The sequence below is a fragment of the Berghia stephanieae genome, chromosome 3, assembly GCF_034508935.2.
Source record: "Berghia stephanieae isolate SIO BIC M18660-M18661 chromosome 3, UCSD_Bste_1.3, whole genome shotgun sequence".
In the NCBI taxonomy this organism is placed as follows: Eukaryota; Metazoa; Mollusca; class Gastropoda; order Nudibranchia; family Aeolidiidae; genus Berghia; species Berghia stephanieae.
Genome location: NC_088362.1, coordinates 54,713,565 through 54,731,183, shown reverse-complemented (window position 1 = coordinate 54,731,183; position 17,619 = coordinate 54,713,565). Strand labels below are relative to the sequence as shown.

The window sequence follows — 17,619 nt, the reverse complement described above, 5'->3', positions numbered from 1 at the left end:
AAGAACAATCTATTTATTTCCTCTAATACAGTCAACAGGATTGAAATACTCTGCATAATATAAATTAACATAGAAATACCAAAGGTTTTGATTTATGTTTATTTTTCCTATCAAAGAAAGGTCCCTTTTTTCCATAACTTTAGCATTTTCTTTATGCTTTCAATTTTATGAATCCAATTATTTTTATTTTCCGTAGCTGTCATTTTGAAACTGAATATTACTCCTAAAATTTTTAGATCATCAACAATTGGAATGTTGAACAATGAATCTTTCCTAAGGATTTGATTTTTGTTCAGTTGCATAATTTTAGATTTACTCTTATTCAAAGTAAGCCCAGAGAATATCGAAAACTCATTAATTTTTCGTAACACATGTTTTAAGTCTTTTTGATCTTTTAGAAAAAAAGTTGTATCGTCAGCATATTGTTTAATAATAAATCTTGTGTTATCTATTAGTATTCCTTGAATGTTTTTCTCCTGTCTTACTTTAGATGCCATTATTTCTACTCCTAGAATAAAAATTAAAGAAGATATTGGACAACCTTGTCTAACGCCTCTTTGCATATCAAAATCCCCCGATATATGTCCCCCATTTTTTAACACAAACCTTCCTATTATTGAGAATGGTGATAATACAACCTTTGAAATAATTTCCGAAACCAAAGTAATCAAACGTTTTTAATAGAAATGTTGTTGAAATAGTGTCGAAAGCCTTTTTATAATCAATTGATAACATTAACGAGGATAAGTTTATTTCTTTTTCATATTCTATTAAATCATCAATTTCCCTCAAAATTTCTGCAATGTTTCTTCCACGAATAAATCCTTTTTGGTCCTTACTAATTATATTACTTATAACCGTTTTAAGTCTGTTTGCCAAAGGTTTTTGCCAGTATTTTATAATCAGCATTTGTTAATGTTATAGGCCTCCAATTCCCTAAATCTTCCCTATCGATAAATTGATTTTTCGGTATTAACGCTATTACCCCCCTCCTTTGACTGTAACTAAGCATATTTTTAAAAATACTAAACTCAAAACAGTTGAACATCGCGTTTTGATCTCATCCAAAAAAAACTTTGTAAAATTCTACTGGAATTTCATCTGGCCCTGGGGAGGATCCATTTTTCATTTTTTCCATAGCACTCCTAATTTCATCTAACGTAATAAATCTGTCACAGAATTCTTCTTCTTCATTTTTTATTTTCGGTATAGACTCCAGTGATATTTTTTACATATTCATCACTCAACATTTCTATTGTTTCGTCTTCTTTCAATTCGGTGTAAAGTTCTGAATAATATTTACTAATAGTTTCTAGAATTTCCAATTCATTAGTAACATAATTATTTTCATCACTTTTCAATTTATAAATTGTATTGTTTACAGCCCTGGTCTTTTCTAATGATAGAAAGAATCGATTACATTTCTCTCCCTCTTCTATCCACTTGATGCCTGCTCTTACTCTGGCCCCCATTGTTTCTTCAATTTGTTTTATATCAATTCTTTTCCGCAATTCCAATATTCGTGATAAAATATCGTTGTCGTTAGGGTAATATACTAATTGTTCTTCTAATTCATTAAGGGCTCTTATTTCTTCATTATAATTATCTGATTTTTTACATTTATATTTGCAGTAGTCTTGTGTAAATTCCTTGATGTCTATTTTAACACATTCCCACCTAAGGTGAGGATCCAACCTTTTGTTTTCTTCTAAGCAACTTTGGATTTTTTCTTTCATTAATGTTATATATTTTAAGTCACTCAATATTGATACATTCATTTTAAATAAGGAGGGTCCTTTTTGAAGGATGTGAATTTAAATTTTGATATAACTGCTCTATGATCAGTAAAGGCAATGCCTTTAATTTCTGCTTCTTGTAAAAAAAGGTATAAGCATGTTATTTATAAAGATATAATCTAGACGTCTAGCTATCAAAGGAGATCCTCTACTCCATGTAAAACTTTTTTCTTTTTTATGTTTTATTCTCCATGTATCTGTAAAGGCTAATCTATTGATAAAGTCATTAAAATTTTCAACATTTTCTTTATCACTAGTAAAAAGCCCGCAATTTCGCGGGGAAAGAACTATTTTCATTCGATACTGTACTCACCATCATTTAATGAGGGCAGATTGGTAAACAACGTTGTCTGTGTAATTTGGTATATCTTCAGTTGATTTTTCTGTGTGGCCCAATAATATATTTAATAATATATTCCCTCAACTAACCCCAAGAAAAAATTAAACCTAGTACCTTTAATTAACCCCAGTAGGAAAAACAAACACCCTAGCACTTTAATAATACTTATGACTAACCCTAATAGGAAAAAAAAAATCCGATCTCGAGCTAACCCTAATAGAAAAAATCATGACAAATTGAATAAATAAACGCCTGACAAAAGATCAAAGGTGAAAATACAAATTTAAAGAATACTGGGGATGTAGGAGCTTTCGGAATGTCTCCCCTTTACTTAACTCATGGAAAAACAAACTTCCTAGCACCTTTAATAAGACTTATGACTAACCTCTCGAGCTAACCCTAATAAATAGAAAGAAAAAAAAACAACTCTCGGACTGCTTTGCACTACCTTTCAATATTTAACAAATCAAAATGGCAGCTGAAAACAATGGTCAAATTAAGAAATGTTAAACTTTCACAAATCTATCAAGGTTTGTTCTAGAGTTTTTAAAATACTTCTAGATATAATGACAAATTGAATAAATAAATGCCTGACAAAATATCAACGGTGAAAATACAAATTTAAAGAATACTGGGGATGTAGGAGCTTTCGGAATGTCTCCCCTTTGCTTAACTTATGGAAAAACAAACATCCTAGCACGTTTACTAAGACTTATGACTAACCTTAATAGAAAAAGAAATATCCTCGATCTCGAGCTAACCCTAATAGTAAAAAAAGAATCAAAATGGCGACGGAAATACCTTCATGTGATCAAGTGAATAATATCACTATGAATGCCACGATTTGCTGAAAAATGCCAACACCCACACAACACAACGGAAGTAATAATAATACTTGATGTCATAAATAGATGACGCAAATTGACAACTTTTTACAGTGTCAAAATTAGTTGATTTTGGGAGTCAAGTGTCGTCGTTGGTACATATTTTATGATATCTGTTTGACTCAATAAACTTTCAAACTGACTTTAAATTATAAAAGGAAATCAAATTATCTGTTTATCTATCTGTAAAAAATACATTTCTAATTTTCAAATCTTTCAGTAGAGTTGTGCGCCGTATCAATTTTTTATTGACTCAAATAAGCAATATGTTCTCCACAATGCTATATTTTTTAAAGAAAGGATGTGGATTGCCACATATTATGTCCAACTCATTATTTACCACAGTGTTAAAGTCCCCTAAACAAATCTTTGGTAAATCTAGATTTAACTCCGATTTTGATATTAAAATCTTCCCTAAATGAGAAAAGAAATAATTTTTCTCCTGTGTAATACATGGAGCGTAAATATTAGCTATTAAAATACCTCTATCTTTGTTATTGTATGTATTTAATTTCATCAATAATATTCTGGAGTCTTTGTACAATGTATTAATTTCTACTTTATCGTTTAATTGTTTGGAAATAAGAAATAATTGTCCTTTACTTTTGGATGTCCCCGGAGATAAGATAATGTTCCCACCCATTCTTTTTCAATTAAATTTGAATCCTCCTCCAATAAATGTGTTTCCTGTAATCCTACTATGTCTATTTTATTTTGCTTGATATTTTTAAAAATTGCATTCCTTTTTTTCCTGTTTCTTAATCCACATACATTTAGTGAAAGGATACTTAAATATTCTAAACCCCCATCTGAAAAAAACCGTCCTAAAATTGTTTGGATTCATTTTAATTGAAGTATTTTAAAATTAATAATATTTTATGTTTTAGCATTATTACTTTTACTACAATCTCTTTTTAACACCATTTTACTCAGATAGTTTTGGGCGACCTCTTTTTCCTTCCTCTTCTGGGCTCTAATTCATGGAGAGGGACTACGACGATAGTCTGAGACTATATCGGTAGTCTCTGACTAAAAGGCGTAGTACGCTATTCATGAAGCCGGACTACGCGAAGTCTAAGACTAAACGAGGGACTAAACGGGTGAAATTTACACCCGCGATTTAGCAGGTGTAAATATCGTAGTCTGGGACTAAATTTCAAAATCATAATATGCTATACGCTGGTGGGAGTAATTGTACTGCGATTAGAACAAGGCTACCCTACAGTTTTTGATTTTATTTTTATTTATTTATTTATTTATTTATTTTTAAAAAAAATTTTTTTTGGTTTTGTTTTATTTTATTTTATTTTCTCGAAGATTCAACAACCGCACATACACTCCTCATCTTGTCCATTCCAAACACTTTCCAGGTAAACATATTGTTTCATAGTAACTTACTACTACTACTACTACTACTACTACTACTACTACTACTACTACTACTACTACTACTACTATTACTACTACTACTACTACTACTACTACTACTACTACTATTACTACTACTACTACTACTACCACTAAAAGCACCACCACTACTACGACTACTACTACTACTACTACTACTACTACTACTACTTTCACTATTATCACTACTACTACTACTACTACTACTACTACTACTACTACTACTACTACTTTCACTATTATCACTACTACTACTACTACTACTACTACTACTACTACTACTACTACTACTACTACTATTACTACCACTACCACTAATACCACTACTATTACTACTACTACTACTACTACTACTACTACTACTAATACTACTACAACTACTAATACTACGACTTCTACTACTACTACTACTACTAGTACTACTACTACTACTACTACTACTACTACTACTACTACTACTACTACTACTACCACTACCACTAATACCACTACTACTACTACTACTACTACTACTACTACTACTACTAAACTACTACTACTACTACTACTACTACTACTACTACTACTACTACTACTACTACTACTACTACGACTACTATCACATTTCTATTATGTCTTTTATCGTCCATTATTTTCTAGAAATGTCACGTCTCTCACTGACCTCATCATTTCTATCACACCACGCTAACGATTCGTTCACACTCCAACCATCGTTGAGTACAGACGATGCAATTTATACTGCATTTCTTCTTATTTGTTTTCAACGTTTATTTGTTTATTGTTGTGCCGACGAAGGGTTTGTACCCGAAACGCCCATTGTCTGTATTGTTTCCACCGATTCCTATCCATCTTCACTCTTTCGTTAGTATTTTCGGGACCCCATGCTTCAGGCAACGCCCACCGCTCTCTACTTAGAACAATGCTCCACCGTCGATAAGAATCATTTCATTTAAGTGTCATCGTTATTTATATTTACTAAAAACATTACACACACACACACACACACACACACACACACACACACATTCTCAAACAATTTTTACACCCCTAAACTTGTCTCACACCATTTTTATTTGTGGGGCAAAAAAAACAAACAAACAAAAAAAAAACAACAACAACAACAACAAAACGATCAAAACAAACACGAAGAAGAAATAGATATGATTTCTGTGCCACATCGCATGACGCATGCGCAGCTGGAAAAGTAACACATTTCTATGTCGTTTTGTGATACGTTTCCGAGGAATCCCCAGTTAAAAATATATTGACCTCTGTAGTCTGAGACTTTGCAAGCGTAGTCAGAGACTTGCAAGTCAGGGACGAAGTCTGACTCCATGAATAACTTACTTTCCGTAGTCTCTGACTTCCCAAAGTCTTAGACTACAAAGTCTCAGACTTTGCTATAGTCTGAGACTACCATAGTCCCGCTCCATGAATCAGACCCCTGGTGACCCTACTCTCTTTCTACTAGAAGATCTTGTCATAACATAATCCTCCATTGTTTTAAACTTTTTTTTTTTTGCCTCCCTCACAACTTGTCTCCCCCTCTCTCTTTATTCTTCTCTTTCTCTTTCTGTCTCTATCTTTTCTTTTTCTTTCCGACCTCTCCTTTCTTTTTCCTTATCCTCTTCCATGAATTCATTTGATTTTCCTTTTCTACCAATCTCACCTTCTCGCATCTCTCTTACCTGTTCATCGTTACCTGGCTTCTTCTTTCCATTTCCTTCTTTTACCACTTCCATATCTTTTCTTACTTCCTCTCCTCCCCGTCTATTAATTCTATCATGTGGTTTTATTTTGTCCTTATCTCCCACCTCCCGATTCTCTCCACTTTTTATCTCCTTTCTTCTCTCTCCCTTTCTCTCCTCTACTTCTTCCTCATCCTCCACCTCCCTCTCTCCCTCCTCCTCCGTCTCCTCTCTCTCCCCCTCCATTTCTTCTTCCGACTCCTTTTCCGACTCCTCCTCTTTCTCCTCCTCCCTCTTGAAGTTTTCAACTCTATCCTCCGCTGTATCCATTTCTTTTTTCTTCAGAAGCATTGGACAATCGACTTCCCTATGTCCCCCTGTTTTGCATCTCCTGCAGACGACTTGTTTTCTACATGCTGTGGCACAATGGCCTTGCTCCATGCAATTCCTGCATCTATTGTCATGCATTTCCTTGTAGTACAGGAACCCTTTAAAGATCCCTACGTATATTATTCTTGGTGTTGGGGCAGTAGGGATACAAATCCAAACCATTCTTCTTCCTGTCACCCAAGTCATCATCTTGCCCTGTGGGTCCCTTACCCGCTCCATGACCATTCTACTCGTCATTTTAAGTCCAAGCATCTTGACCTTTTTTTCGATCTCTTCATTGGAGAATGATATTGGGATGCCACCGATAAACAATTTAGTGACCACTATCTCCTTCCCCTCTTCGTCCACGAGAATAAATGGGTTTCTTCCATTCAGATCAAGTTTTCTCCCTCTAAGGACGATCCGTCTGGCCAGCATCCTTACCCTGGCCTCGTTGTTGGAGGGATAAATCCTCCACAGCCGCCCTATTCTTTGGGCCCCTATAGATAGAATGCGCTTGGCCAAGGAGTTCACAACATTGCCATCCGGAAGTATAATGGACCAACACACAAACTCTGTGTAACCATGAACTTTTATAGTCTGGTTAATACAGTTTAGTGAGAACAACTGACAAACGCGGATGGCAAAAACAATAACAAAGGCCTGAGTGACGTCATCTGCATACTATCTATAAGGGATCCATCCCCTCCCGACTTTTCCGCCGCAAAACATATCTCGTATGTAGTAAACCGGCTGTCCTCCTCCACCTTTAAAAATACAGGCAAGACTGCAGACATATTCATTAATTATATACAAATTAAATTACTCAATATCCACTAATGTGAGACCTTTTGCAAAATGATTGTGTATATATAGGTGTGTACGCGCGCGCGCGTGTGTGTGTGTGTGTGTGTGTGTGTATGTGTGTGTGCTAAAAAAAAAAAAGAGAGAGAGACAGAGAGGGGGGGATAGAGAGAGAGAGAGAGATAGAGAGAGAGAGAGAGATAAAGAGAAAGAACAAAAAAAAAAAAAAGGGGGAGAGAGAAAGAGAGGAGGGGGGGGGAGAAGGGGGAGGTTTTCCAAACCCTCCCAGCGTTAAGAGAAACGACTCAAATATAAAGAAATGCAGCGCTTGGAGCCCCCGGAAGGTTTCCCAAAGAATGTAAGAGAAGATAAGGAAAAATGGAGAGCAATTTATCCCCTAAAATATTCTACTTTAACCCACTACACATTACATACCCTGACCAAAACAAATCAAAAATAGTAGTAATAATAATAATATAATATAATATGTGAGGGAAGAAAGTCAAATAGCTAAGAAGAAAACAATAGTGAAACTATCCCCTATCGAAGGTTGTAACTGAGAAAAGGAAAGCCACTCAACAATGTAACCTTACCGCAATTTAATCTAACTTTTACTTAACACCAATTATAATAATAACGTTAACCGAAACTAATAAGAAAGGGTACACTAAAAATTACGAAAGTCACATGAAGAAAACAAAAATAACAAAATTAGATGCCTACCTTTCTTCTTCATGTCCGCCACTCAGCGGGACGCTACCGGAAGTCCAACTGAATCTTGTTAATAATTTTTTTCAAATTGATAATGATAATCGTAGTAGTAGTAGTAGTAGTAGTAGTAGTAGTAGTAGTAGTAGTAGTAGTAGTAGTAGTAGTAGTAGTAGTAGTAGTAGTAGTAGTAGTACCAGGATGCATGACAAAAATGTTAGAAGAAAGAAATCTCATCAGCCTCCAACAAAGAAGAAAAGAAACCCGTCTGTCATTCATGTTCAAGATAATAACAGATCAAATACCATCAATAAAGGCAGACTCCTTTTTCACGCCACGACCAAACAAAAGAAAAATCCGAGCACTCACTTTCGCCAACCACATAACCGAAAACCCCATTGACAGATACGACACAAACAATTCGAACTGCTTCAAAATCACACAGACAAGAACACAAAACTACAGAAATTCTTTCTTCATTAGAACTATCTCGGAGTGGAATGGGCTGGATGAACTGGTCATCATGGCACCACACCTAAACTATTTCAAGGCCCGAATGACATGGGCCCGCGCCCAATGAGGACGCCGCTGAAATACAACCAGACCATTGGTTTCTTCAGCGCCAACCATACAGATACAGATACTAGTAGTAGTACTAGTAGTAGTAGTGGTGGTGGTGGTGGTGGTAGTAGTAGTAGTAGTAGTAGTAGTAGTAGTAGTAGTAGTAGTAGTAGTAGTAGTAGTTAGTAGTAGCAGTAGTAGTAGTAGTAGTAGTAGTAGTAGTAGTAGTAGTAGTAGTAGTAGTAGTAGTAGTAGTAGTAGTAGTAGTAGTAGTAGTAGTAGTAGTAGTAGTAGTAGTAGTAGTAACATTAACCCAGGTTTGAGAATCTTTCCCAAGATGAGGGTCATTTAAATAGATAGGAATTTGAAGGACGAGTTTTCTTGCCAAATATTTAAATATTTGTCTTTCCAGAGTCCGGCAGTGAACTGGTTTAACCCTTTTGCACTTTGTCGCCATTTATAGTCAAGTACAACATTCTCTCTCTCTCTCTCTCTCTCTCTCTCTCTCTCTCTCTATCTATCTATCTATCTATCTATCTATCTATCTATCTATCTCTCTCTCTTCTCACACACACACACACACAAACACACACACACACACTCTCTCTCTCTCTCTCTCTCTCTCTCTCTCTCTCTCTCTCTCTCTCTCTCGCCCCACAAATACCCACAACTGAAGAATTTTTTTCTAAACTTGAGCTTTAATATAGTGCAATATCCACTAAACGTGCTCGAAGCGCTTTACACAGGGCTCCCTAGTCGACACCAACACAACATGTAGGACAAGACATTACGTCTGTTAGGCGATATTACATTGTTTTAGTCCGAATGAGACAACGCTGTTCACGGCCAGGTACTTATTTTACAACTGAGTACGGTGATGAAATGTGAGTAAAGAGCATGTTTCAAGGATTCAACTATGCGCCGCGCAGATCCGAAGACGAGTGTGATACCACTAGACCACATCGCCGTCTAGAGATGTGAAATACTCTGATGGGAACTGTAATAGCATTTACAATAACTCAAATGGTCACCTGGAACTGTTCGCGAAGGGACTTGTCTGCACACAATCTGAACCATGACCTCCATCATGTGAAGTGATGTTGCGTAATAAGACATCCGGACAACAATTGTGGAGGACAACACATGCCTGGTAGAGAAGAAAGGAAAAACAATAAAATGCGTTTCTTTCTGAAACAATTCTTCATGTTACATTTTATATATGCAGACCTGCTTAGAACTAGATAGGAAAAATTAGTAGGATTACAACTTTTTTTAAACTCCAGCTATAGAACTTTATATGCTTATTTGGGTCAATAAATCTTACTGAAGAGGACGTTTTGATTCCATAGAACCTATATTTAGAACTTTTGAGAAATTTTTGATTATGCTGAAGGCAAAATATTAATTTGTAAAGTTATTTTTGGTGACTTTTATTCCCCTCTACTCCTAAAATGACTTCGATTGCAAAATTTTGAGAAATAGCTTGCGTTTATACCAAAGAGGATTATCTACATAACTTTGATGGTCAAAAGTAGAAAGTCAACAATTTGTGATATCTACAGTGTTTCCACAAATACATGTGTTCAACAAAAACAAAATTACTGGGCATACATATCAATCATGACATTCTGAGGACGAGGATGATGAAGGAGAGAAGGGGACCAACTACGGAAGGATTTCGTGGCATCACTCTATCCAATGAAATGTAATTTTCCTCCAGTTTGCGAAGTTGGGATCATGCCTTTTCTCAGTCTTCTCTTGGTATATCATTTACTGCCTCATCTGTGAGCTTTATTGTGTCGGTGAGAGGAAATTTGGTGTTCCTTCTCCCAATCTTTTACTTGGACCCCAATGAGTTTGATTGAATTGAGCTCACAGTGATATGGGGGAAGTCGTACAACTCGTGTCTAAACTCCCTGAGTTGACAGTCTGCTTTGAAAACTGTTTCTGATTTGTTTCTTTTCACTAAGGAATATAGTTCCGCCTTTGAAAAATGGTCAGAATATGTATTGCTGTGTGTAATCATGTCAGCTTTTTTTAGCTAACGAGGTTGACGCCTTGAAGTGAACATGGGCCACCGAATGGAAGCGTTGTCTATTACAGTACAGCTGGCTGCCTCTATGGAAGGCAGCAAACGGTTCTTAACCAGCCTTCAAACCTATGCATTGACCCCAGAATGAAAATGTCCAATTCCTAGATGCAGGAAAGAGAAAGATGGCATAGCATCCTTCTAAATATCCAGTATCCTTACCACCTACAAGAATATCAATGATCATCTGTCCAAAGCCCAGGGGCCTTTTTCTACAAGAATTATCAGACGTCCATTCCTTTGTCACCTGTATGATTACGTTCACCCAGCTCCAATCCACTTTTTGTGCATTAACCAATCGGAATATTTACTGTATTTAGCCCTATGTACAGAATCTGAACTATTTCCTGTCTCATACAAACATATCTTTCTCCATAGTGTGTGATTTATTACTATAATATCATAGTACTAGTCCAGGTTTTTTTCAATCAATATACAGCGTATATAACTTTGAAATTTATTTCGCTTGGCGACTGGTAAAGAAATTGGATCTGGTCCGGAATTACGCGAAGGCTGCACCGAAAAGTGAGGCAGACACAATTGTCAGAAACATAAAGAACCTTGGCAAACGGGTCCTGAATCAGTCTTTCGAGCGCGGTGTCCGCAAGGCATATCGTACAATTTTGAACTCGCTACCTGCGGAGGAGTCGGACTGGACATCCCCGTTTTGTCCCCGAGAAATGGGTGCAGACATTAGCGAACGCCAAGGCAGCACGGATAGATGGCATGTATCCCGATATGATGACGGATCTGGGCCCCAGGGCACGGGCCTGGCTGGGAGAAGCAATATCTGACGTCTTTGAAAAAGGAAAGCTTCCACAAGTATGGAAGCACGCTAAGATAGTTGCCATCCGGAAGCCATGGAAACCGTCGAAGGAGACCGACAGTTACAGACCCATATCATTTCTGAGCTGCTTGTACAAACTTTTGAAGCGTGTTCTATTAAACCGATGGGAGTCGGTCCGGGCGCTGCCCTACCACCCGAGCAGGCGGGCTTCCGGGAAAGGAGGTGCACCACGGAACAGGTCATCCCTTACAGAGCAGGGTTTGAGAGGAAACAGCAATCCAGCCCCCCGGATTTACACATTATTCTTTTCTCATCCTATCCTATTTGACTAAGGGGAAAATATATACATATGTTGTAAGACCGGCAATGTTGTATGTACGAGACGACAGCAACTACAACAAAGAGCTAAAGAAGTTGAAGTGGCAGAAATGAGGATGATGCGATTGTCACTTGGCTGAACAACAAAAGATAAAGTAAGAAATGAACAAATTCGAAGTTTTACCGAAGTGAAGAATGTATCAATAAATTGAGAGAAGACAGATTAAAATGGTTCGGACCTTGTTAAGAGGCGAGAGAGGGAGTACGTGGGAAGGAAAGTATTGGATATACAATTAGCTGGAAAGAGGAAAATGGGACGCCCAAAGACTACATGGCTGAATGGGGTAAAGGACGCTGGGACTGGAGGAAGACGATGCCATGAACCGAGATGCAAGGAGATCTGGCATTCACTAGGGCAACCCTGCAAAACACGGGATAAGCTGAAAGAAGAAGAAGAAGAAGAAGAAGAAGAAGAAGAAGAAGAAGAAGAAGAAGAAGAAGAAGAAGAAGAAGATGATGATGATGAAGAAGAAGAAGAAGAAGAAGAAGAAGAAGAAGAAGAAGAAGAAGAAGAAGAAGAAGAAGAAGAAGAAGAAGAAGAAGAAGAAGAAGAAGAAGAAAAAGAAGAAGAAGAAGAAAAAGAAGAAGAAGAAGAAGATCCTATTTGACTAACTTGGTCACAGTAGCATTTGTTGCATTTAGTTCTTCCACGACCTATGCTGGGTGGTGAAGGGAAGTCTGATGTACCACACGACCTTTGGCAAATCTGGGGAAATATGAAATGAAGGCATTTGAAAAAAAGAAAGATAAGATCAAAACAAATATACAAATTATCACGCAGAGCACATAATTACATCATCTAGGGACAGCATGGCTCAGCTGTACGTTCTTTTCTTCGTACCCGAAAGGTACCGAGTTCGATCACCCATTGCTGCGCTGTGTTGCCTTGAGCAAGTCATCTCGCCCTCCCCCTCGTGGATCTTTACCTTGCAGTTGGTGAGGGGGCTTGAGGCACACGGGAGGGCAAAGGTGTAAATCCCGGTCGACCGTCACGAGACCATCCCGGGTATCGAGCCAACGAGCCACATGAGCTGCTCGCCCCGGTGTGTGACTAAATTTGATCCAAACCCGGTGCCCGAATAGCAGCCCTATCCCGGGCGCCACACTATTGTCCTTATGTCGAGTCCCAATCAGTCCCGTCAATGGCGAAGCGGTCTGCCGCCTAGCCAAATAATACCGCGTTCGTGTCGCCAGGGTCGTCGGCACGTCCGAGAAAAAAGCAAACGTCCCATGCATCAATCGATTCGCGGCCTGCCGATCGGAAAATGCGACGGCGGGGATGGCGAGCTGACGCGTATATTGTCCCTGAACGTCGAGAGCCAGAGTATGGCAAAAAATGAGCTTTTATCAAAGCTATTGGCCGTTCATTGCGTTGATATCCTCCTTTTACAGGAGACCCACCTTTATTCAGGCGCGCAATCTTCCCGATTCCAGATCCCAGGCTATACGGTGGTCCAACGCGAGGACACCTCGAGGCTCAAAGGAGGGGTTAGCGTTTACACTAAAGAGCCATCGAAGATAAGGGTCATTGAGAGCGTAACGGACAGCAATGGGGTGAACCGAATTTCCGTGGAAGTAGGTGGACTGTGTTTGCATAATATATACAAACCACCTAGAGCGACTTGGACTACACCACCGGTACCGGTGGTCAGCCATCCTTCCATTTGTCTGGGAGACTTTAATAGCCACCATCACGAATGGGGCTACCGAGACTGCAATGAGGCAGGAAGACAACTCCGCTCATGGATGGACTGTAATGATCTACACCTAGTGTACGATCCTACAGCCAAGGGTACCTTCCGGGGTACCCGCCATAAGAAGGAGTATATCCAGACCTCACCCTCGTAACGAAAGGCGCGAACGGTGAACCGCTGCAGGTGAAGCGGACAGTCCTCGGGGACTTCCCGCATAGCCAGCACAGGCCGGTTCTTGTCACAGCTGGGGTGACAATACCGAGGGTGCAGTCTCTCCCACTTTGCAGATGGAATTTCAGGAAGGCTGACTGGGAGGAATTCAGTTCCTATATCGAGCAGGTCTGCCCTGCCATTCCTCCCAAGTCCAAGAATATAACCAGATTTAGTAGGCTACTGGTTAAGAGCGCTCAACGCTCTATTCCACGGGGCAAACGGAAATTCTACACCCCTTGCTGGACAGCAGAGTCGGAAGAGCTGTACCGAGAGTACCAGCAGACCCAGTCCCAGGACACAGCCGATAGACTACTTCAGTCTCTGGCAGAGGGAAGGAAGCAACGGTGGCAGGAGACCGTGGAAAGTCTCGACTTTACACACTCCAGCCGCCACGCTTGGCGTTTGATAAAGAAATTGGACCCAGATCGGAATTTCGCGAAGGCTGCACCGGAATGCGAGGCAGACACAATTGCCAAGAATATTAAGAACCGTAGTAAGCGGGTCCCTAATCAGGCTTTTGAGCGCGGTATCCGCAAGGCGTACCGTACGATTTTGGACTCGCTACCTGCGGAGGAGTCGGACTGGACGGCCCCGTTCAGTCCCCGAGAAGTGGGTGCAGCCATTAGCGAAGTAAAGAACGGCAAAGCAGCAGGGATAGATGGTGTATATCCCGATATGGTGACGCATCTGGGCCCCAGGGCACGGGCCTGGCTAGCAGAGGCAATGTCTGACATCCTTGCAAATGGAAAGCTTCCACAAGTGTGGAAGCACGCGAAGATAGTTGCCATCCTGAAGCCAGGGAAGCCGGCGAAGGAGGCAGACAGTTACAGACCCATATCGCTGCTGAGCTGTCTTTACAAATTGCTGGAGCGTGTTCTATTAAACCGATGGGGGCCGGTCCTAGACGCTGCCCTGCCACCCGAGCAGGCAGGCTTCAGGGAAGGGAGGTGCACCACGGAGCAGGTCATTGCCCTTACAGAGCATATTGAGCACGGGTTCGAGAGAAAACAGCAAACAGGTGCTGTGTTTATAGACCTATCAGCGGCGTACGATACGGTCTGGTGCGATGGGTTAATGCTCAAACTTGCAAAAATCATAAGGTGCAAAAAGACCTTGAAGTTGTTCTCTTCGATCTTAGGGGAAAGGCAATTCCACGTCGCGCTGGGAGACGTCACGAGCAAAGTAAGGAAATTGAAGAATGGGGTCCCTCAGGGGTCGGTACTCGCGCCAATGTTGTTTAACGTTTACATTAGCGATATGCCGAACACTTCCTCCCTGAGGCTGGGATACGCAGACGACTGGGCACTCGTTACTCAGAGTAAAGTGTGGACCCGTCTCGAGAGCGTACTCAGCGAGGACGTCACCAGACTCAAATCCTACTTTGACAAGTGGTACCTGAAGATGAACACTTCAAAAACTGTGGCCACTGCATTTCACTTATGCAGTGGTTGGCACACCCGTAAACTGAATGTCCTAGTCGGGGACCAGCCACTCCCATATGAGCCGCGTCCAAAATATCTAGGGGTGACGTTGGATCGCAGCCTTACCTATCGGGTTCATCTCGAAGGGGTTGCCCGGAAGATAGAGAAGCGGAATAGTCTTCTGAGGAAGCTGGCGGGATCGACTTGGGGCGCTAGCCAAGCGCTCCTGAGAACATCCGCCCTGGCACTATGCTATTCCACCGCGGAGTATTGCGCTCCAGTGTGGGTAGAAGCAGAAACGTTGAGAAGGTGGATGTAAAACTTCGCAAGTCGATGCACATAGTGTCGGGAAACGCTAGCAACAACCCCTAGAGAATGGGGCCCGGTAATGGCAGCGATCCAGCCCCCCGATGTCCGGAGGGAGACCATTACGGGAAACTGGCTGAGTAAGATCAAAGAGAGAGGGAATGGGGATACCCCTCTCATGCGCATAATGAACGGTGCCCCGTTTCGAGCCGAAATAAGTCCCGGCAACCCTTGTACGCAGAATCCCTGACTACGGACAGAGCTGCACATACGAGATGGAAGTCGGTTTGGACGAATTCAATCCCTCGTGGGGGCGGGGACCTACACTCCTCTAAGCTTGGTGAGAAGTTGCCAGGCTTTGATACCAGTAAGAGGAGACACTGGGTAGCTGCGAATCGGCTCCGGTCGAGGAGCTGCCTAACGGCCGGTGCGTTACATCAGTGGGGTCTAACTTCCTGTCCAATATGTCCACGCTGTGGGCAAGAACCCGAAACGGCAGAGCATCTAGTCGAAAGGTGTGTTGTGACGATGCTACCAGGCGGGTTCGCGACGGTGCACGAATGCGGACCGGACTTTGCTGATTGGGTCGATCGTCATAACATAATAGTGTGAACCATAAGAAGCTGCTGCATCTCGCCCTAGCTCAATTTGCGGCGCTGCACTGCAGCTAATGCCTGGGTTATTCCAGTCTTCCCTTGGAAGAGACCCCGAAAGATAAATGTCTCTATGAGATGAATAAAGAGAATGTTTTATATTTTTTAGTAATTTTTTTTATTGCTATGCCAATCTGTAGTCATTTGCAGGTGTGATCGTTTCATTGTTGTCATGGAAATACTCTCAAACCAACTCAAAACATTGTCAATAATTGTCCAATGACAAATCAAGCCAATAATTGCGTTTTATTACTCAACTATGCGTCGTGCAGAGCGGGACTCGAACCCTGGACCTTCCTGTCCGAAGGCGAGTGTCATACCACAAGACACATCATCATTTATTTTTTGTAAAAAAAATATTTTTTTAAAAAAAGATAGACGTTCAAGAAATATTCATTTTCCCACTCATCCGGTGACCTGAACCATTCACGGATTCGAAACATTTTCCAATTCACTTAAAGCATCACTATAACATTGACAAATTAATAATATTCTTTTTTTTTTTGTAAAAGAAAAAAGAAAAAGAAAAAGAATCACATACACAAACACACACACATTCGCACACACACACACACACACACACACACAGAGAGAGAGAGAGAGAGAGAGAGAGAGAGAGAGAGAGAGAGAGAGAGAGAGAGAGAGAGACTTGATCTTCAGTCCAATATCCCATAATATAACGTAAACAATAAAAATGACAGTTCATGCCAGCGAATGTTACAGTCTTCATCCCCACCAACAGAAATTTATCTTTTTCATTTCCGTTTTAATCACTCTGCAAATCCCCTTGCATCTATCTATCTGTTTATCTATAGATAATGGTGGTGGTTCTAATAAATTGTAATCGCCCTCTAGGCGTCATGTCTCGCCCTATATTATGTTTAGTGTTACTGTTGGCTAGGGACCTCTTGTAAAGCGCTTTGTGCACGTTGAGGGAATATTGCACAGCGCAAGTCCAAGTGCTCAAGTTCTAGAGATGATGGTTGTTAGACTGTTTGTGATTGTATAGGTTTTGGGGAAATGTGACATGATAAAAGCTTCAACACGCAATAATAAAATTGGAATAAGGCAGATAAGTCGTGACGTCACATCATCTACACTTTCGATTCCAACTCCTTGGAAGAGTGTATCTAATCAGTCCTTCGGAGGATTAATAGAGAATAGGTTACGTGTTGAATAATAAGGCGGCATAACTATTTTAATAACCGGAATTAAAGACAGATTCTTAAGATTACGGGAAATAAACGAGCGAGGATGGATGACCTTTATTGACAATAAATATAATATTATATGCAATCACTTTGAAAGTAGAAGCTCAGTTAAACAAGATGGTTATCCAATCCTACGGAAGAGAGGTTTTACACTTTCAATGAGAATGGAATCGGCTTTTTGACATCACAATTTTGTTACCTATTGAAATTCAACAAACAAAATACCTGTTTTTCCAGCGCAATGACTTGCTCAACGAACGACATGTCTGGCCCATGAAGCTCATCAAAAATGGTAGAGACAGCAGGTGGT

General features: G+C 40.2%; 1 protein-coding gene across 1 annotated transcript in view; it reads right to left on the bottom strand.

The window, feature by feature from the left end:
- The window catches only part of LOC144969281 (uncharacterized), a 19,124-nt gene extending 8,541 nt beyond the window's left edge, over window positions 1-10,583 (bottom strand). Inside the window, exons 1-3 of the mRNA XM_078908392.1 lie at window positions 10,434-10,583; window positions 9,882-9,944; window positions 9,589-9,704 (exon numbers count right to left, since the gene is read on the bottom strand). Of these exons, the coding sequence (XP_078764518.1) occupies window positions 9,589-9,704; window positions 9,882-9,944; window positions 10,434-10,583 (329 nt within the window). The remainder of the gene's footprint in view (window positions 1-9,588; window positions 9,705-9,881; window positions 9,945-10,433) is intronic.
- Window positions 10,584-17,619: the final 7,036 nt, after the last annotated feature.